Genomic DNA, 22,096 nt, shown 5'->3' with positions numbered 1-22,096 from the left:
GGAGGGTTTCTGAGCCACTTCAGGCTTGGGGCTGCGTAGCAGAGGCTGTGAAACCCTTGAGTCACGGAACTTGCTCCTCAGTCTTCTGGTTATGATTTGGCTTCTTGGGCACCTTGGCTTCTGTGAGGCAAAGCTCTGTTGATCAGACGCCAGGGGGTTGGCAGCTTTGGAAGCCGATGTTCTCAGAATGAGCTCAGCTGACATGACTTGCCTGCCGAGGCGGGTGTATCACGCCATTGGGCCCCCAAGTCTGATGACTCTCCTTGGGATTCCCCTGGGGCAGGAAGTTTCAGAAGCCCTGGGGGAACAACCAGGCTTTCTTCCTAGTGTTTGCAGACTCAAGCTCAAGGCCTTTAACCAGGCTCCTGTTGGGCACTGCTTACAGCTACCCCTGCCTCTCAATGCTGTCATTACAGTTTGCTGAAGCCCAAGGTCCTCTTCTTCTGATGGGAAGAGCAAGCTGTCTGACCGCTTGGCTTTCCTGCTGGCTCTAACAAATCACTACATTTTCAATTCAAAGGTTGAACCAAGCTGGGACGGGGCCACATCTTCGGGGCTGTCCATTGCCCGGAGGGAGGTAAAAGGGCAGGGGTCATGGAGGCCATTTTGGAAGTGGAGATGTCTGCTGATAACCCAAAGCACATGCTTCTGCCGTGTGAGTGCTGTGTCTCTCTGTGAAATGCCCATGACGTTTGTAGCTGCCAGTAGGCTGTATGTAGATTTGATGGGACTCTGAGAGGTCATGGAGGGATAGAAGAACCACGGGAAAAGCAGCGGGGCTTTACTCAAAGGGGGCCATGGAGGGGGTCACTCAGAAAGCTTGGGGTGGCTGTAAACATCCCTGGGTCATGCAACAATTCTCTGTGGACCATTAAAAATGTGCATGCACACACATGTGCCTGCATGTAGAAGCCAGAAGTTGTTGGTCGTCTTTCTCAATTGCTTACCACTTTTTTGCTTTTTTTTTTTGTCTTGTTTGTTTGTTTGTAGTGAGCCCAGAGCTCACTAACTCGGTGTGCTGACCAGCAAAGTCCAGGAATCCTCCTGTCTCTAACCTCCCTAGTGCTGGGAATATATAGATCCTGCTGGGGCATACTTGTTGTTGTAAAATTATAAAAAATAAAACACTGTCTTTTATCCCCCACTAGGTCTACACCACAGTGCCCCAAGATATCTGCTAGATATCTTAAGTCTCAATCAGCAAAGTGTCTCACCCGCTCTGCTCCATCCCATATCACACTGCTGAAGGCCTCTCTCTGAGCCTGGCAGCAATCTCTCTACCTATCTAGTTCCCAAGGCAGGTTGCCATGCCAGAAACACACATCCCAACTCGGTGGCATCCCAGACTAGCCGCCGCACACTCTCTTAAATCTGCACATGAAAGAACATACAACATAATAACCTTTGATCCAATTGATAAGATATAATTGCCCACCTAAACATACAAAGCCCAGTACACATCCATCCCTTAAGAACATTAATAAGAACTTGAAGGGGCTTGAGACCCCCATGAACAACAATGCCAACCAACCAGAGCTTCCAGGGACTAAACCACTACCCAAAGACTATACATGGACTGACCCTGGGCTCCAACCTCATAGGTAGCAATGAATAGCCTAGTAAGGGCACCAGTGGAAGGGAGGCCCTTGGTCCTGCTAAGGCTGGACACCCCAGTGAACATGATTCTTGGGGGGAGGGCGGTAATGGGGGGAGGATGGGGAGGGGAACACCCATAGAGAAGGGGAGTTGGAGCGGTTAGGGTGATGTTGGCTTGGAAACTGGGAAAGGGAATAACAATCTAAATGTAAATAAGAAATACCCAATTTAATAAAGATGGAGAAAAAAGAACAGTAATAACAACATGAAAATACACAGAGTGGAGTCTTAACGTCAGCTTCCATGTTCTCTCCACTGCGGCTACGCTCGTCTCCGTCTCTCCGTTCCAGTCTCCTCCTCCTTTAAACTTTTCTCCCGCCCATCCTTTCTTCTCATCCAATGACAGGCCTCCTTCTATCCTGTCCCTGCCCTTACCTGTGTTTTACAAATTAAATGGGGAGAAGGTTCTGGTGCAGTCACCTGAGTCCTGAGTATGTGATTAGGCAGCCTTTTCTTTGACAAGGGTCCTAGGGATCTGAACTCAGACCCTCATCCTTGCCCAAGGACTTTACAGGCTGAGCCACCTCACCTCTCTAGGCTGTACCTTTAAGGGTCCGTATGTTATTACCGAAAGTTTGGGAAAAACGTGGTTACCAAGTATGCAGCTTTGGGCATCATAGCTGGTCCCAATACAGGACCTTATGGTCTGTGGCCTTCTGTTTTCATCCATGGGTCTCAATGGAGGTTCCCCTGCCTGAGGCCTGGGAGCCCTGTCTGTCCTCTAACACAGACTTCTGTGGTCCTGATGAAAAGGAGGGGCATTATCTTAGACTCAGGTCTCAGGAGCCCCATCACCTCTTAAGTTCTAACTGGTACTGAGGAAGCTCTCCTCTCTATATCAAGGTAACAGGCTATTTCGAAGGCTCTCAGCACATGTTATCAAATTTCCTTCTAGAAACCACAGAGCATAATGCTGGCAGGCACCCACTTGGTAAATTTTTGCCAACTTGATATGGTAAAGAAATCTTTCGTTTTCACTTCTATGATTATGTGTGGGATGTATTTTAAAAAAATATACATATTAGTTACTTTGAATGGGGTTAGTAATCATGAAAATGATTTCAAATGCCACCCCGTTTCTGTTTAGTTGTGAGAAAACAATTCAGTTCAAAGGAAGAAGGGAATGTTTTATTATCTGTGTGGCTTTTGTTATGAGGGTTGAAAGACCAAAGGGAGAGGGGGAAAGAAAGGAAGAAGAACAAGTGAGGAGCTAGGAAAAGGGGAGCAAGGTGGGAGAAAACACACACACACACACACACACACACACACAACCAAGGACCAGAGAGCACAGTGCAGAGCCGCTGTGCATCTTGTCTGAGACTCCTGATAACACATTGTCATATGACTTTCAGAAAACCCCACTCACATGCATCCAGGTGAACCCTCCTTCACACATTCTGTCACAGGACCTCCAAGCCAGTGGTCCTCAAACTATGTGATCTCCGGGCCCATTAAACTATGGGGAAGGCTCAAGGATGCCTAACACCTTTCCTTATGGAGAGTCATAAAAACGATCAGTGTTTCTACTTTAGAAGCAAAACCAGAATACTTTGAATATTTACATAGATTTTACTATCATAAAAAGATTTGTGGGGTTGGGGATTTAGCTCAGTGGTAGAGTGCTTGCCTAGGAAGCGCAAGGTCCTGGGTTCGGTCCCCAGCTCCGAAAAAAAAACAACAAAAAAAAAAATTAAAAAAAAAAAAAAAAAGATTTGTGTATTTTATTTTATGTGTATGAATGGTTTTTGCTTGCATGTATGTATGTATGCATGTGGACCACCCGTGTGTCTGGTGCCAAAGGAAGTCAGAAAAGGATTCGGATCCTCCAGAACCAGAGTTGTAGATGTTTGTAAGCCATCATGGAGTGCTGGGAACTGAACCTGGGTCCTTGTCAAGAGCAACAAGTGCTCTTAATCACTCAGCCATTTCTCCAGGCTCCCAATGACAGCTTCTAGTGAAAAATAACTACAAATTCCAAAGCAAAAAAAAAAAAAAAAAAAAAAAAAAAGGACATGCATTTTATCTGTTGTGATGTCACATGTCATGTGGCCTTTGGAAGCTCCCACTCATAAGAGGAAGAGAGTGGAAAAGCCAACATCATTTATTAGTACTATTATGAACATGTTTTTAACCTTGTGGATCTCCTAAAAGTGTTCCAGGAAGGCCTCATGGGTACCTGGGTCACACTTTGAGAGACAGTGATAGAGACAGAGGGAACTGGGGAAGATTTTTTTCCTTCCTCCAAAGAAGGAACTCTTGTAGTGTGTAAGGACTCAAATAACTTAGTGTCTGTTAACACAATGATTCCCCTTCAAGGAATATATTCAAAACAATAATCCCAGAGGGAAGCAAAATGATATAGAGCTAGATTATGGTTAATACAGACCTGTATACCTGGCAGAATGAAGATGTCTATAGCCTCGGGTGAAAAGAGGCAGGTGTAAAGCTGACCAACATCTCTTTGCATACTTAAAGATTAACCCAACGGCTCTAGAAAGTGGGCTCTATTTGATATGTGGGGATCTGAAATTATAAGGGATTGCTTTCTCATCTTTGTGGCTTATTGTCAATGCTTTTCCCCTTCACCCTTTTCTTCCTTGGTGTTTGAGACAGTTAAATGCAGCCTCAAGTTGGCCTTGAAACTACCAATTCCCTTTACCTGTTTTTCCCAAGTGCTTGAATTACAGACTTGTATCATTGCACCTGGATAATTAATTATAAGAAATTATTTTGCAGTAGTTAAAAGCAATATTAAAGGCCCCTGAATCTGTCTGGCTTCTCTTGGGCAGTGTGGTTATGGAGCAGAGGAGCATTACCTAGAGGCTTGGGTGTGTTGGGGTGGGGGGCAATGTAAGAAAAGGGGTAGTCAGGTAAGTTAGGCAGGGTGATGTCCAGATCATTTGGTGGTCCCTTGTGTTCCCTGGTGAGAGGTCCAACATTTGACGACCGGCAGATATTGAGAATGGCAGAGAGATGACAGAAGACTGGTGGGGAGCAAAAGATAGAGAGGACTAGAGAGCCCTTGAAGACACCACTGTCAGGGGTCACACCTACGCTGCTAAAGTGTTGCTAAGCCCAGGAAAGAGCAAATGACACAGAGGGAGCCTGGGTTGTAGATGCCATCCGGCCTGTGAAATGCTGAGAATTCTTAGGCGTGTGTTTCTGCAAGCTTGGCTCTTAGCTTGTTCACACTTCTTTAGAAAGGGTTAAAGCTGACCACAGCAGAATTCTGAACGGGAGATGGAGCCTTATCGGCAAGGGGCGGGGCATATGAAACGGGCTTTATTCCCCCTCCAGCTGAAAAGACAACTAAATCCCTTACTGCACTCGCAACTAGGATACAATCTTCTGGATTGCCAGTGAGCTCTTTAGTTACATTCTTGCCCTTTGCTTGGGAGCTCCCAGTTGGCTGGCTGCAGTTCAAAAGCAGCTGTCTCAGCACATCTAATGATGTTCTGCCTTTGTCTGGCGTCTGCCAAGGTTATCTGTTGTCACTGATATCAGTAATGACACCTTGTGCAACCCCCATTTCCTATCCACATACCTAAATCAACAGACCTACCTCAGTAAACTAGACCCACACCACAAAATAACCATGGTTCGGGCCAAGAGGAAGTGGCTAGAAAACGGAGGTATTGGCCAGGTCCGTGCTCTGCTTGGCAGCCGTTAAAGAGAGCGCTAAGGACAGCTGATGGGTCTCTGCAGATGGGTGAGTAAGGACAGAGGGGGAAGCTGGGTTGGGTGGACCCAGGTTTAGCACAAACCTGCGAACATTCTTGTCTACTTTGGGGGTTCACTAACAGGATATTGCTAAGATTTTTCTCTCACTTTGGAGGAGTGTCCCAAAGAACCCCAGTGGAATCCCGGAGATTCTCAGTGTCTACGGTGCTGGCTCTGTCCTGTAGCCCCCAAGGGCCCTAGGGTTTAGAAGACGAGTCTTTCCTGCTACTCTTTCCTCCCAACTTGGGTTGCTCTACATGGGGGCTGCAATGGGAACTTGCCTGCACCTTGTGGACCACCCTACACCTCATACACTTGGTTCAGCGTCCTTGGCCGTCAGAGCTCTGTTTCATTAGTCGCTGCCACACATCCACTCACTCGTCCCTCCAGGCATCCCAGGCTGACACGCAGGCCGGTCTTCTCCACCATGAGCCGAACAGTGTTCATATTTACAGTGTACCACAGTGGTGTTGCGATACAAGCATACGCCCACCACGAAATGATCAGACGAAGCTAATTAACACTCCTGTCAGCTCTCGTGCTTATTTTTCCCCCACTGAAGACGTTTCAGAGCTGCTCTGAACAATCGTCAGATCCGCAGGCTTAACTGTTAACGGCTTTCGCCGTTCAGTTCAATAGATCTCTAGAATGTTCTAGTTGATGCGAACCTTTTTCCATTTTGCACATCATGGTCCCACCCTCTTCCCAAATACCTTTTCTTTTCATTGTGTTGGGTTTTTCAAAGAAATGAAGTCATTTATCTCTGCATCTTATTTGTTTGTTACTGTTACTTTTTTTTCCCACTTGAGATAGGCTTGCTGTGTAGTCCAGGGTAACCCAAAAAAATCTTTATTCCTTCCTGCCTCAGTCTACCAAGTACTGAGGTTATAGGCCTGTGCTGCCTGCTTGTCTGAAGGGCCCGTTTTTAATGCACAGGCAATAACCAAGATCCCTTCTGGTGCTTGCCTCTAAATCCTCTCCCTCAGCACCTGCCTAAACCATTGTCTTTGCCTCAAACAGCATCGGCACTGCTTGTGGCTCCTGTGTCCTGTGAACTTGGCACACTCCCCACCCCCGTTGAGCTCAATCACCCACATTCTGCCTGAGTTAGCATACTGCATGTCCTGTCCTCCTGCTGTCTTAAAGGGACATCAACAAGGCCCAGAGTCAGGCAGGAAAGAGCCCAGCCAGACAGCTTGTTCCTGTCACAGGGGGGCTGTGGACACCCAGGCTCTTCACCGTGCATCACCTGGAGCTGATTCTGGACTCATTGTCACATCTGCAAGGCCCAGTGCAGAGTCTGTCCTGTCCCCTGGATGCATCAGGAAGGACTTTTGATCATCGTGAGGGAAGGTGTGAGCCTCTTCTCTGGGACCTTTGGCGCAGTGGCTGGGGCCCAGAGAGTTGTGATGAAGAAGTTTCCTCTCTATCTGTGACAAAGCCTTCAGAAACATAGATTTTATAATTCCCGGATGAAGCCTCGGCTCTGCATACACACCACTCACTTTCACCCTGACAATCTTATCCTGTGACAAGTCACAGGCAACTCTGCTGAGAGTGTCCCTGCACTAAACCTTGATGGTTCCTGGAGTCAAAGTCTTTCTGTGTCCTCTCTGCAGGCTCTCTGCCTTTCTGGGTTTTTCCTGATGCCCATAGGCTGGTGCATATGTCAGCTCAGACTCCACGGGAAGGTCAGAGCTGTTTTATGCATTCTGTGTCATTAAAGTCACAAAAAACTGCATCAGGTCATATGTGGGCAGGTGAGGATTTGTCCCTCCTCTCACTGCAGCCTTGCATGTCCCATATGTGGCCCTGAGTGATCTGCCATCATCTTTTCTAGCTTCTTCCTAGGGTGCAGTAGGCTTGGATGCTGCTGCGGCCAATGGTAACGGAAAGTGTCTTCACTGAGCATGCTCAGACCGTTCTCAGGCCAAGGGGGACAGGAACAACACTGGGAAATCCAATTCCTGGCTTATCCTTCCTGGGACAGACCCCCTGGCAGGAACTTCCTGAGCCCAGGCATCTCCCAAACAACCAACCTGCGGATGGGCTCTGGGAGAGGCAAGGCTGTGTCCCTCAACCCGCTCCAGAGGGCAGCAGTCAACCAAGCCCCCAGGGGAATCTAAAAAGAGATCCATTCATAAAATCTCACAAACCAAGACAGGGCCTGACATAGTCTGACTCAGGTTGTACAGGGGTCTGGTTCTGGCTCTGGACCGAGCACTAACCATGCCAGACTTCAGCGGGAACTTTAGTGTTCCCATCTCTACAATGGGTATGGCTATGCTGCAGAAAGAATTTTTTGACTCTTATTGTCCTTCCTCTCTTCTCCCTTTCTCTCCTCTCCTCCCTCCCCTCTCTCTGTCTTTTCCCTTTCTCCCCTCTCCCTCTCATTCTCTCCTCTCTCTTTTCCTTTCCCTTGTTTCCTTCCTCAGAATTTGTTCTCCCTCTCCCCACCGCTTTTCTCTTTCCCCTCTTCAATGCATAACCCCCTCCTCAAAAAGCCTTAAGGGAATAGAACCAGGCACCCTGCCTGGAGCTCTGCCCTTCCTTCCTAGCCCTCTACACTGCAATCTTCCTTTGCCCTTCCTGTCTCTTGGGCACTTTTCTGGTTCAACTGCCTACCCACTTCCTCCCATCATCTCCCCTTCTGGGAATCTCAATATCTCCCACCAGTGGACACATTTGTTCTAGGTGCTGTGAGAATGGTATGTCTGCTGGGCACTGGGGTTGGCACATGGTGAGTTCCTGCCATATAGATATTAGAAACTCTAGGCAGCCCCTCCCCCACAGTGAGTCTTTTATATCTGGGCATATAATCAGGTCACCAGGCAGGTGGTCTTTTTGAGTCTTATTCATAGACTGAGAAAAATCGAGTAACTTCTTTTGGGTACTATTCTTAGGTTCCCAGAAAAGCTATTAGGGTCCTCTTTTCTTCAGCCCGCCTTCTACCAAGAAGGGGCAGGAACCTGTGTATCTGTGCATTCCCTATTCCCCAAAACTAGCCTCCTGAGGCCTCCCTTTTCAGGTCAGAGGCTTCATGGGCAATGCCCTGATACAGGGTGTTGGGGTAGATAGAGGCTGGGGACTTACCACCACGCCAGACTTCCCCTAGGCTGTAGACCAAAGGCCATCTTTTATGGTCAACTCAATATGCTCTAAGCTCATTTCCATATTCATTAAGCAAGAAAGGTGAGAGCCATTGGAGTGTGTCTCCACAGCATAGAGACACAAATCAGACTCATCAAGTCCTTGACATTTTGTATGAAGATGAAGGTGAGCTATGAAGTGATGTCAAGGACCCTCTGACTTGGGTGGGGGCCAGATATTCAACCTGAGATCTGCAGGACAGGGAGGGGACAAATGCATGACTCAGAGTGGGAGGGGGACTGCAACCACATCTGTCCCTGAGCCTTCCCTGAACACAGTCCAGTCCTCTTAGTGAGGCACTTACCCACAGGGGAAAGCCATGAGGTGTAAGGGCCCTGGTGCTCCCAGAGAAGAAGGGAAGCTTAGGAGGTGATGGGTACACAGCATGCAGTGTCAGAGGACCCTGGAAATACAGGAGAGTCCAGGGTGGGTGTCTGGGACCAGGGGAGTGGACAGACCTGCGTTCAGTCTGGCAAGAGAATTCTTGCTCGCTGGGACTCCCAGGCACTCAGATGACACCTGTGGCTGGCTGTAGCATCCGGCCGGCTCTGGGTGGGGCTTCCGCTTCCTTGGAGTGGCTGCAGGCTCCCCTCCGAAAGTTTCAGGAGATAATTCTAAGCCTTAGGTACTCTACACGGTCCTCACTCCATTCCCCCGAAGTCCCCTATACAACCTAGGCCTGAAGGCCCCCAGTGCTCCCTAGGACAGGAGCAGAGGAGGACAGCTGGCCAGAGGGCCACATTTCTGCTCTGTCTGCCAGCTACACACCTCGGGAGTGTCACGCTATAAGACACTGCTCTCAGGCACAGGGTGCTGTCACTTTGTGTGTGTAGGCTGTGTCAGAGTCCGTATTTGCTTCCTTTTGGCCCCTGTACACATACACGAAGTCAGTGCCCTGAAGACACAGCCACCCATTCTGGCTTTTCCTCAGAGCTCACAGCATTCGTAGCTAATGACCTTTGATCCCACTGGCTGATGGCCTTGAGTTTGCTGTTGAGTCCTGAGGTGAGTACAGTCTATCAGGTAATCCCAACCACGAATTCGGACCCTTTCCCCCACTGGATGTGTGTGTCTTTGAATATGTGCATGTTTGTGTTCATACGTGTGCTCATGGTATGCATAGATGTGTGCATGCATGTAGAAGCCAGAGGTTGATACTGGGTCTCTTCCGCAACTGCCTTCACCTTACTTTTTTGAGACAGGGGCCCTGATGGTACCGGACCTCATCGATTCAGCAGACCTGGCTGGCCAGGAAGCACCAGGCATCTGTTTGTGCCTGCCTTCCCAGGGCTAGGATTACAGATGCAGGCATTTTCCATGGGTTCTGGGGATCTGAACTCAGATCCTCATGTCAGCACACGAGCTTTTAACTGACTGAGTCATAGCCCTAGCTCCAAACTCAGAGTCTTAATGTCAAGTGGGGATGCAAAAGGGAGGTGTGCAGAGGGTAGGAGCCGCTCCCTATTGCCAACAAGACCCTGGTAGGTTCTTAGGTGGATCCTTTTTTCTCTTTATTTCCATCTGGCTGTAGGGCCCTTGACTAGGCAAAGGCCAAGGAGTAAGCCCCTGGGAGGCTGTGTCTGCTCCAGGCCATTGGCATCCACCTTTCACAATATGACGTCACAGGATTCAAGGGGAACTGTAAGCCCAGAGAACTAGCTCTTTCTGGCATCTGCAAAGATACTTCAGCTGTGGGACTCCTGGTTACATCAATGAGTATGAGTCTTTCCTCACTTATTTCTGTCCACCCAAGGGTGGGGTATTATTTGAATAAATGAGTATTTTTGTTTTGTTTTGTTTGAGGCAAGGTTTCTCTGTGTAGCCCTGGTTGTCCTGGAACTCACTCTGTAGACCAGGCTGGCCTTGAACTCACAGAGATCCAACTGCCCCTGCCTCTGAGGGCTGGGATGGAAAGTGTGAGTCACCACTGCCCAGCATGCTTTACTACTCAGCTTGGGAGCTGCTGGGTGCAGAGTGATGGTGTCAGGCTGTTGTTTCGCAGCGTGGACCTCCTCATGGTGTCCCCCATGTCTTCAGTGAGGTGGGCTGAGCCACCATGTTCTGGTTGCGCCTGTTTAGCTCACCTGGCATCACGTGTGCTCTCCCTTGTGCCCTTCGGAGCATAGCCTTGTCTGCACCCTGGTCTCTCTCTTTTCTCTCAGGCAGAGGGACAGGCTTAGACTCTGTTGTTTTGGGGCTGTATTAGTTGCTTTTCTCATTGCTGTGGGAAAACAGTTGACTGAATCAACTGAAGGGTGGAAGGGTTTGCTTTAGCTCAAAGTTTGAGGGTGTGGTGCATGGTGGCAGGGAACGGTAGCAGAAACTGAGGTGGCTGGTGTGTGTGTGTGTGTGTGTGTGTGTGTGTGTGTGTGTGTGTGTGTGAGAGAGAGAGAGAGAGAGAGAGAGAGAGAGAGAGAGAGAGAGCGCGCACACTCATCTGTGTTCAGTGCAGCACTAGTCACAGTGTAGACACGGAATCCACCTAAGTGTCCATCAACAGAGGAGTAGACAAGAAAATGTGGCACATACATGAAATGGGAAACTGTTGACCCTTAACAAAGGACAGAATCCTGCCAGGTGTGGTGATGAAGCCTGTGACCCTAGCATGGGAGGCAGAGGGGAAAAGATTAAGAGGTCAAAGTCATCCTTGGCTACTAAAAGATTTGAGACCAGCCTGGGCTACATGAGACCCTGGCAGAGAGCTTTGTGGCTTTGCGGGCATCTAACTCATGTCCTCCGGCTTATATGACAAAACACTTTATTGAATGAGCCATCTTCCCAGCCGCGCCTCCTCTCCTCTCCCCTACTCCGGAACAATGTTTAAAGAACTCTGGGGGAAGCTGGGGATCTCCTGGAGATCCCCCTCTCTCTGGTCACACTGCATCCTGTCAGGAAGTGGAGAGGATCGAATGCTGGTACTCAGCTCACTTTCCGACTTGTGTTTTGTCTAGAACTCCAGCCTATGAAAAGTGCTGTCCACACCTTCCCACTTCAGTTTACACAGAAAACTCCCTCCATAGTCATGTCCATCGACATCAAAGCTACCCTGTCACTCAGTGCCTAGGTCCTCCACTCTCACTCCTGCCCTGGGGACAAAGGGAAGCCCTGGGTTCTCAGAAGCTCAGGTAGATCCAAGGGCTGCTGTAGGGATAGAAGAGAAGTATGTGTCCCGGGTGGGACTGCTCACCATCTCCAAGTCTTCCCTATTGTTCTCTGTCTCAAAACCTTGGCATCTGAATGGAGCTCACTGGTGGAAAGGCAGAAATAACATTTAGTGTCTGTCTTCTCAAAGAGTGTGTATGTGTGTGTGTGTGTTTGTGTGTGTGTGGGTTTGTGTGTGTGTGTTTGTGTGTGTTTGTGTGTGTGTTTGTGTGTGTATTTGTGTGTGTGTGTGTGTATCCATGTGTGCATGTAAAGGCAAGGGGTCATGAATTTGGCTAGCTTATATATACAGTGAGCTCCAAAAATCCTCCTGTCTCATCCTTCGCTCTTCATGCTGGGATTTCGCGCGCGCGCGCACACACACACACACACACACACACACACACACACACACACACACACACACTACTGTGCCTGGTTTTTATGTAGGTACTAGGGGTTCAAACTCAGACTCTCATGCTCTTCACTGACTGAACAATCTCCCCAATCCAGAGTCAATGTTTAAAGAACTCTGGAAGAAGCTGTGGTTTTCCTGGAGTTTTCTACAGACCCCAGGGTGATCTGGCTCTTGTGAGTCAGGCTCTTGGGAAGAAGTCACGAGAACTTTGTTTTCTTTCATTCTCAAGTGGCATCCTTCCAGAGTCCAAAGAGAACAGGAGGGAGTGCCAGGCGATGCCAAACAGCCCACGGGGGCCAGGGTACAGCTGGATGGGAAGCTCCAGACTCCGTGAGCCTCAGAGCGGTTCTGGAGAGAGTCATCCAAACGAGCGCCTGGAACCTCCATTCCCTGAGTATAGTGGCCTCAGCTCCCTGCCTCTCCTTCAAGTGAATGGTCATGGGGAAATAACAACAGCTCTCCGAGCAATATGAGAGGAGGGCAAGCCATGCTATTTGAGAAGGGACAGAAGACATTGGATTGTCTTGATTGTTTTTTTTCCCCCAGATGTGTCAGGCTAGCCTCTCTCTGTAGCCAAGGATATCTTTGAACGCTTGGCCTCTTGCTTCTACCTCCTGAGTGCTGGAATTGTGAGTGTGGAGTTTTGTGCCTTGTTTATGGGTGGCTGGGACTTGAACCCATGGCTTCATATATTGTAGGCAAGCCTTCAGAGCATCATCACTGTCCCCATATAATCTTAACTATATTATATTATACAAAACAGTTTAAGTGCGTGTGTGTGTGCCCGAGTGTATGTATGTGCTCCATGTATGAGCAGGGTTCTCAGAGGTCAGAGTGGGTATGGAATCTCTGGAACTGGAGTTAACACATGGTTGTGAGCCACATGTGGGGACTGGGAACTGAAACCAGATCTTCCGCAGCAGAAGTCAGTGCTCTCTTATGTGCTGAGCCATTTCTCCACCATCACTACATGGTCTTTTAAAGAAAACTCGTTCCATGGCAGCAAAAAGACTAGCTTTTTCATGTGCGTGATGTTTTACACAGCCCCCAACTATTAGTACGAGAGTGAGTCTAACCAAATTTCAAAGGAAGCATTTCTATCATTCTATTGAGTCAAATTTCCCCCCATTTTCTTTGGTGGTTTTGGTGAAACCCATTTTCATAGTTGACACAATTCAAGAAATGCATATTACTGTTCTTCTTAGAGGAGTTAAGGTCTTTGCTGCATGATATTGAATACCTGAAATGGGACCTGTTCAATGGCTCAGATGTTTATCCAGTATCAAATAAAACACTGTCATCCTAATTTATTATGGGGCACACTTTCATATTTCCACATAAGAGCCAACCAACTTAAATACAGGGTCATTTTATTTAAAGAAGCTGGTTGTATTTTCAAGTGTGTTGATACACTTCTTAGACGACTAAGAAGGGACAAGGAAGGCTAGACAAACAATATTTGGCTTAGGAAAGAGTGAATCAGGCCAGTTTTGTTCACACATTAGCAGCAGTGACATTCTAAGTATTGCCCACTTCCCCCCTAGCATCTAGCCCAGCATCTTAGCAGCCTTGGAAGGCAAGAGAATGACCTAATGGAATTTCAGCGACTCCGTTCTGATCCATAACTTAACAAACACACCTCAAGAGCAGCCTGGCCTTAAGCACTCTTGGAGATGAAGTTTTGTGGGCTGATATCCACATTTTTGCTATTTTCCCTGGTCCTTGAGACAGTCCCGAATCCTGAACCTGTGTGTACTGTGCAGCCATCAACATGGTGCCTCTTTATTCCCCTCCCAGGTGTAGCATGTCCCCTGGCTCACCTACAAGTTTGTTCCTCAAATTAGATGGTTCTGGCTCCCTCTCACACCTGCCAACCTTCTCATCAGAAATCTCCATGTACTGGCTGGTTTTGTGCATCAATTTGATACACACTAGAGTCATCAGAGAGGAAGAAGCCTCTGTTGAGGAAACAAAACACCTCCGAGAGATCCAGCTGTAAGGCATTTTTTCAATTAGTGATCAATGCGGGAGGGCCCAGCCCATGATGGGTGGTGCCATCCCTAGGCTCGTATCCTGAGTTCTGTGAGAAAGCAGGCTGAGCAAGCCATGGGAAGCGAGAATCAGCACATCTGGTTAGTTATCTTCAGCTAGAAACGGAGCTTGAGGCCCTGAGTGCGTTAAGTACTCAAAATACCCCTGAGCTAAACACACCTCAGGCCTCTGTTGCTTTTTTATCAGAAACGAAACCTAAGTTGAAAGTTGGCTTTAGCAAAATGGCAGTGAGAAAAACCAAGCCAGTGAGCAGCATCCGGTCATGGCCTCTGCATCAGCTCCTGCCTCCACATTCAGCCCTGTTTGAGCTCCTGTCCCAACTTCCTCCAGTGATGGACTATGGTCTGGAAATGTAAGCCAATAAACCCCTTCCTCCCTAACTTGCTTTTTAGTTCATGGTGTTTCGTAGCAGCAACAGAAACACAAACTAAGACACTCCCCGGGACCTTTGTGAATTGTAGTTGTCCTGTGTCTGACCCATGTCTTTCTATCTTCATGGTTCTAACATCTCTGTCAGTCTCTTTGATGTTACTCTTTCCTGCACTTCATTATCCACTCCCTCCTTCCTCTTCACCAGCAATGAAACTCAAGGTCTAATGCTTGTTGGCCAAACACTGCACCACTGAGCCACAGTCCCAGCACCCGGAGTTTTGCTACTTAAAAATTTAAGTTTGCCGGGTAGCGGTGGTCTGGAAATGTAAAAATTAAGTTTGCCTTTGATCCTAGCTCTCGGGAGGCAGAGGCTAGCCTGGTCTACAGAGTGAGTTCGGGGACATCCAGGGTTACATGGAGAAAGCCTGTCCTGAAAAGAAGAAAGCATTTAAGTATTTACTGTGTATGTGCACAGCACAGTGGCATACGGAGGTGAGGGGCTAGCCTGGTCCACAGAGTGAGTTCGGGGACATCCAGGGTTACATGGAGAAAGACTGTCCTGAAAAGAAGAAAGCATTTAAGTATTTATTGTGTATGTGCACAGCACAGTGGCATACGGAGGTGAGGTGAGGGGCTAGCCTGGGGAGGTCAGTTTTGTCCTTCACCATGTGGGCTCTGGTGGTCTAGCTCACGTTGGGCAGCAAGCATCTTTACTGAGCCATTTCCCTCCCCAGAGTTTGCTTCCTGGTCACTTTTCACACACATTTCATGAGCTTTTTCTCCTCTCCTCACAGGGATAGCTCCCAAGCCTTTCTGCATCTCACAGTCTCACTGTACGGATGGAGCATCTTCTTTAGAAACTTTAAACTCTTGGAGCTACTCTCTCTCCAGCCCAATCCTGGGCCCCATGCCCCTTCTCATGATACCCACCAGGCCCACCCAGCCCTTGCGTCAGGACTCAGAATATCACAGCACTCTTGGTCCTGCCATGCCTAAGTTGGTTCCTTGGCCCTGGATTCTCCAATTCACTCCTGGAACCACACTCCCTTCTCCTGCCCACCAAGTCCAGGTGACACCTTTCTAAGAAGACTGAGTCTGAAGACCGTTTTCTTTGAGCCCCGGATGCTGGGCACAGAGTAGGGCCTCGATAAATGTGTTCATTAGTTATTTCCAGTTTTTTTAGTGCTAGATGCAGAACCTGAGGCCTTGTGTGTGTTAAGCACTCGAAATGCCTCAGAGCCAAACGCACCTCCAGCCTGCTCACCTCCAGCCTGCTCACCTCCAGCCTGCTATTGGTTTTCATCAGAACCGAAACCCAAAGCTGAGTGCTGGCGTTGGTCATGTCCTCGGTGACACATTCTGTCAGTCTGGCTCCTTTCGCTTCTACCAAATTCCGTTCGTCTTCCATGAGGATATCTAGCAAGAGCGGTGGTAACTTCATCCTCTGTGTCTGTAGATCCCTGTTGCATCACGCTATTTGCTTGCTTTATAGAAATGGAGGGGGATGTCCAATATTACCATAATTTGTTCTTAGAACCAGCATTCCCCCTTGTGGATTTTCCATTAGTCTGTCAAATACTTACAACCTTTCAAGTGCTTATTTATTTGCACAATTTCATTCGTAATAAGAATTCCACTTAAATATATTTTCTTATACATTGTTACATATGGCTAAAATTTAATAAACTTGTTCTACAAAAGATCCAATCCAAATTAACCCCAGTGGGGTTCTCGCTCCTTGTAGACTGTAGCCCATAGGGTTCCTTTCTTAGCTGCTTTTATAGGGTCTGTGGGTCTTTGGAAGCCTTAGAGGCTAAAGACTTTTTAAGTATCCTCGGGAAGAACACCCTCACTCTGTCCATGTGTCGTGAAGTGGTCCCCAGGTCTGGGGTCACCCCATAGCGTTGGCTGCCATGAGTGTCATTGTCCCACATTAGCAAGGCCATTGGCTGGTCCTTGCCACTGGCTCAGGTCATGATGCCAAGACTCTGACTCCAACTCCTCTGTGTATCTCTTGAACAATGGGTTCCTTTTCTCCTATGAAGCAAGTGCCTTGGTAAGGAGGGTTTGGGAGGTGCAGTGTTGAGAAGGCCCAGGAGCTCAGCAGTAGGGTGGGTACTAACGAGCCACATGGGGTTCACGAGTGGGTGAGTGGGTTCAGGGTGTGCCTTACTGAGGGCGTGTGTAACTTTCTGACTTTATGCCTCCCTGATGATTACTGTGGTTGTGCACGTCCTGCATGCCTGTGTCCTTGGGTGTGCCTGCAGAAGCATGGGTATGTCTAAGTATGAGTTCACGTGCCTTTGTATGTAGTTTTTTGTACATGTGTGTACATGAGCATGTGTGTATTTTTAGATGTGTGTGTGTGTGTGTGTGTGTGTGTGTGTTTGGTTATATGTTTGATTCTAAAAGTGTGTTTCTGGGCTAGGATATGTCCCTGGGTATATCTGTGTATATGGTTACATGTGTATGATTGTGTGTCTCTGTGTGTGCACATCTGAGCACAGATGTGTGATTCTGGCTATGGGCCTGTGAAGGTAAAAGGATGATTGCACTGCACAGCACAGCTATTCTGGATTCTGGTTGGAACAAACTAGGCAAGTCATCTTAATGACCAGAACAAGTGACCCAGTGGAGACCCCCCTGGAATCCAGCTGATAGAGTGTGCCCTCCTGTTGTAGATCCAGGAATCACTCTGGGCCTGGATCTATGCTGGGATGGGGCTGCCTCTAGGCTCTGGACTCCACACTCTGGTTTCCTGAGTGGGCCTACGTCTGTGTAATATGAAGCCTTCTCTGATATATTCCAGACATGTCTATGAACTGGCGACAAGGCCAGGCTGAAGTCACACATAGCCTCTTTGTCTAAGCATGGCACCAGGAGCCTTTTTTGGGTGATCATGTGGTCATGGTGGTCCAGAAATTGGGGTACCAGCCAGTTGTCTCTGAGGAAGAGAAGGAACCCTTGCCCCAGGTTCCAGAGACCTGTTTGGCTCAAGGGTGTCTGTCTTAGTTAGGGTTTCCATTGCTAAGAACAGACACCATGATGAAGGCGACTCTTATAAGGGACAACATTCAGTTGGGGCTGGCTTACAGGTTCAGAAGTTCAGTCCATAATCATCATAGAGGGAAGCATTGGCAGCATGCAGGCACATGGGCTGGAGGAGCTGAGAGTTCTATGTCTTGTTCCAAAGGCAGCCAGAAGACTGTCTCCTGAGGAGGGCAGAGCTTGAGCACTAGGAGCTCTCAGAGCCCACCCCTATGGTGATGCACTGCCTCCAACAAGGCCACACCTACTCCAACAAGGCCACACCTACTCCAACAAGGCCACACCTACTCCAACAAGGCCACACCTCCCAACAGTGTTATTTCCCATGGGCCAAGCACCATACACCACCTACAAACCACCATAGGAAGATACTTCAAGGACAGAGATTAAGGCCCAGAGTGAGTCACATCTTGGCTTCTAGGGTCACCTGGGGATGAGGAGACCAAGAAAAGAGACAAAAGAGAGGTTTTTTTTTTCTATTTTCTTTGTCCTGAAGGTGAAGCAACTAGGATCAGACCCTCAATGCATATGGTAGACTCATTGTGAACTGGGGGCTTCCTAAAGCTTCCATGACCTTAGCAGGCTACACAGAAGCTGCCTGCTGTAGGTTCTGCCCTGTGTCCAGCAGACTTTTGACTCCTACAGCTTCCAGAGGCCCAAACGCCCACTGTCATGGGTCCCTGGGCCTGTTGGCAGGAAATCCTAGGGAGGGAGCAGGAGGAGGCAAGTGGTCGGGAAAAAGTACAACAGCCTAGCTCAGGGGACAAGAGGCCAGAGAAGGGCCAGGGAGAGGTGGGAGGCCAAAGAAGAGTAGAGAGTAGAGAGAAGGCAGGAAGGCAGGCATTGAAGAGCCTATGGACTCTAACAAGGGAGGGGCTGGCTGGTGCGAGTTAGGAACCTGGCTGGATGAGGTGGGCAGTCAAGAAGAGGGGGCGCATAAGCAGTGATGGGGTGATCAGAGTGCAGGTGGGTGGAGACCTGAGGCTCTGGAACCTGAATCTGCTCTGGACTCAGTTCTTTTAGGATTTCATAAGGACGTAGTGGACCGAGAGACAGAGACTTGCCTGTAGTCTATAGCTGTGCCCACTGCACAAGTGTGGAAACTGAGACCCTAGTGCTTGAGGGTGGGATTGTTTCAGGAGGCCGGGCAGGGATGGGCTCAGGGATGGGGAGAGGCAGGGCTAGTGCAGAGGGAGCAGGCGGCTGGCTGAGCCCAGGACATTCAACCCCACCCCCAACTCAGCATGAGGGACTGTCCTCATACTTCACCCCTTCTCCAGTTCAGTGCTCTGGGGGCGTTCCGTCAAGAGGCTTCTGAGCATCCATCTTATAAATATTCATGCCCTGGCTCTTTTCATTTAGAAGAGTAGATTCAATTATTTTAATGAACACTGGAAAGTTTCTCTTCCACAATAGCTTTCTCTCTTCAAATAATGGTGTGTGCCTTATGTAACAAAATTGGGTGTTCCTTTGTAGATGTCTCTGAAATGTAAGAATTGCATAACCCAGAGGCCCAAGACTTCCGGTCGCCCTAAGTCCTAGAGCACTGAGGACATACTTCCCAAGAAGCCCTTTGTACTCTGGTGACATCCCTCACAGTTCCTCTGCTCTCTGGCTCATGTTGAAAATAACAACTGCTTACTGATGGTGCAGGTGCCCCAGGAAGTTGGGTGGAAGGGTTTCCTTAAGCAGCAGGTACCCTGGCCAGGGACTAGCTTGATACATTGGCTAGGCTGTAGGATGAAGGGTCAGAGCCTCTCTCTCTCCCGGGAAACCAGGTTTGTCTGGTGAGGCTAGAGGATGAAAGTGTCTATGGCTGGTCTGTTAGATGAGGGGATGCCTAGGCTGGGATAGGGCCCAACTAATCCCAGAAAAGGGTACTGGAACCATGACTCTCATGTTGATAAGCTGCAATCGTCCTGGAGTGTGCTGGTGTTGGCTGGGGTGTTGACCCAGACCGGGGATGACCTGAGCAGTGGAAGATTGGGACCTCACTTACAGTCCTGGAGGCCCTCTGAGGCAGAGAGAGACTCCACTGTGCTGTGACTAGGGTGAGGAACTAAACTGCAAAGCAGTAGATCTCATGAAGTCAGTGTGAGGAGGACAGGGATTTCATGGACCTAAGAACCTCGTTCAGTGAAGGCAGTATTGAGTGGAAAACCAACTTACCGTGTGTGTTTGAGATTCTCGGGACTGCAAAGCCGATTTCACCCACTTGTATAGTTTTAGGTACTTGTATAGTTTTGGGTTAGAGGCAGGCAACAAGCAGACCAGGTTTGGGCTGTGGCTTATCTTCCTCAATAGTTTGCAGTTGGCAGCCTTTCTTGTGCAGATTTGTGGGGTGATATGTCAACCTTTAGTATAGGTTCATAATGATCAAGGCTCACCCGTGACCCCAAACACTGATAAAGCATTGAAAGATCTCTTTTCTCTTGTCTAGAAATGCACAGTAGTGTTGAGAATGTAGCTTGGTGAAGGGAATGAACTTTATATGGAAGATACCAAGGCTTCCATGCCCAGTGCCAGGGGTGGGGAAGGGAGGACCAAACACAAACACAAAATGGTGATGGCTGGGGCAAAGTAGCACACACCTTTAATCACAGCACTTGGGGATAGAGTGGGTAGCAATAGAATCTCTAAGATTCAAGGCTAGCCTGTCCTATAGAGTGAGTTCCAGGACAGCTAAGGTTGCATAGTGAGACTCTGTCCTAGTCACTGTTCTGTTGCCAAGAAGAGACCTAGACCATGGCAACTCTTATACAGGAAAGCATTTAATTCAGGCTGGCTTAAAGTTCAGAGGCTTAGCACATTATGTGTCAGGAATCATGGCTGCATACAGGCAGACATGGCGCTGGAAACATTGCTGAGAGTTCTACATCTGGACCAGAAGGAAGCAGGAAGGGAGAGTGACTCTGGGCCTGGCTTGAGCATTTGAAACCCCCAAACCCACCCCCAGTGACACACTCCCTCCAACAAGACCACACCTCCTAACAGTGCCACTCCCTGGTGACCAAACATTCAAAAGTATGAGTCTATGGGGCCATTTCTATTTAAACCACCATAGACCCTTTCTCAAAAAACAAAACAAAACAAACCAAGCAAGCAAACAATACATGTAGTCTTTACTCTCCGACCAGCCTCTCCCCAGCCTCTGGGAATGCCCTTCGCTCCACTCCTAGGAAGTGACCTGTGAGTCGGATCATGTGACGATTGTCTTTCCATGCCATTTGCCGTTGTTTTTCAACAACCACGATGATCTCCCGTTTGACTCATGGTGATGTAAATCACAAGGTTCTCCCTCCTTCCTTTCTTCTCCCGCTCCGTGTCAGCATGTCAGTATATTTCTGTGTGTACATCCGTATGCAGGTCATAGGTCAATCTCCGGTGCCTTCTTCAGTCACTCTCCATTCTCTTCTTAGTTTTGGAGACAGAATTTCTCACTAAACCTAGAGCTCACTGACTGGGGACTAGGCTGGCCCACCAGCAATCTCCAGGGTCTTTCTCTCTTGTCCCCAGGGTTCCGATTGCAGGTGCGCATGGCATGACTACTCTTTTAATGTGGCTTTGAGGGCATTTAACGCATGTCCTCCGGCTTATATGATAAGCGCTTTATTGAATAAGCCATCTTTCTAGTCTCCTTTCCTCCCCTTCCCTCCCCTCCTCTCTCCTCTTCTCTCTTCTCCTCTCTCTTTTCTCTCCCCTCACCTGCTCCCCCTTCTCTCTAGCAGGGTCTCATGTAGCCCAGGCTGGTCTCAAATCTGTTAGTAGCCAAGGGTGATTTTGACCTCTTAATCTTTTCCCCTCTGCCTCCTGCGTGCTAGGATTACAGGCTTTATCACCACACCTGGCAGGATTCTGTCCTTTGTTAGGGTCAATAGTTTTCCATTTCATGTATGTGCCACATCTTCTCATCTACTCATCTGTTGATGGACACTTAGGTGGATTCCACTGTGACTAATGCTGCATTGAGCACATGTGCGCTCTCTCTCTCTCTCTCTCTCTCTCTCTCTCTCTCTCTCTCTCTCTCTCTCACACACACACACACACACACACACACACACACACACACACACACACACACACACACCTCTTTATTGCAGCAACCTCATTTCCTTCGGCTTCCAACCTAGCAGAGTACTTGGTTTCTTAAGGGGCTGCTGTAGGCAACTGAACCTGAGGGTGTGAATTGCCACACGAACAGAGTGGGGCCACTCATCAGCCCTGCCTCCTGGGGCGGGCGTGGGGAGGACTCAGTGCAGGGTTTTGCTGACAGATACAGTTCTAGACTCTCAGGCACCATTACCTGAGAAGGTCCAAACCACAGCTCTGCATCAAGGGTGTGCGCCACCATGCCTAGCTAGCATAGTCATTGTTTATTCCTTATGGAGATGGAGACTGGAGCAGGTCATGACCCCCTTCTCAGGGCTGATGCCCATCTAAGGTATGTTACTTGAGCCCCCTGCCTCAGTTTCCTGCTCTATAAATGAAGCCACTTGTAGTGTTCCTGTCCTAGATAGTGTGAAGAATTAACTGACTTCC

General features: G+C 48.5%; 1 protein-coding gene across 1 annotated transcript in view; it reads left to right on the top strand.

Annotated features, from left to right (window-relative positions):
* Positions 1 to 5,348: 5,348 nt before the first annotated feature.
* Gpr55 (G protein-coupled receptor 55) overlaps positions 5,349 to 22,096 on the top strand; it is a 38,613-nt gene continuing 21,865 nt past the window's right edge. Inside the window, 1 exon segment of the mRNA XM_032899598.1 lies at positions 5,349 to 5,365. Within this exon segment, the coding sequence (XP_032755489.1) occupies positions 5,362 to 5,365 (4 nt within the window). The 5' untranslated portion in view covers positions 5,349 to 5,361.

This window comes from Rattus rattus, chromosome 4 (assembly GCF_011064425.1).
Source record: "Rattus rattus isolate New Zealand chromosome 4, Rrattus_CSIRO_v1, whole genome shotgun sequence".
In the NCBI taxonomy this organism is placed as follows: domain Eukaryota; kingdom Metazoa; phylum Chordata; class Mammalia; order Rodentia; family Muridae; genus Rattus; species Rattus rattus.
This window is presented reverse-complemented; position numbering and strand designations above follow the sequence as displayed.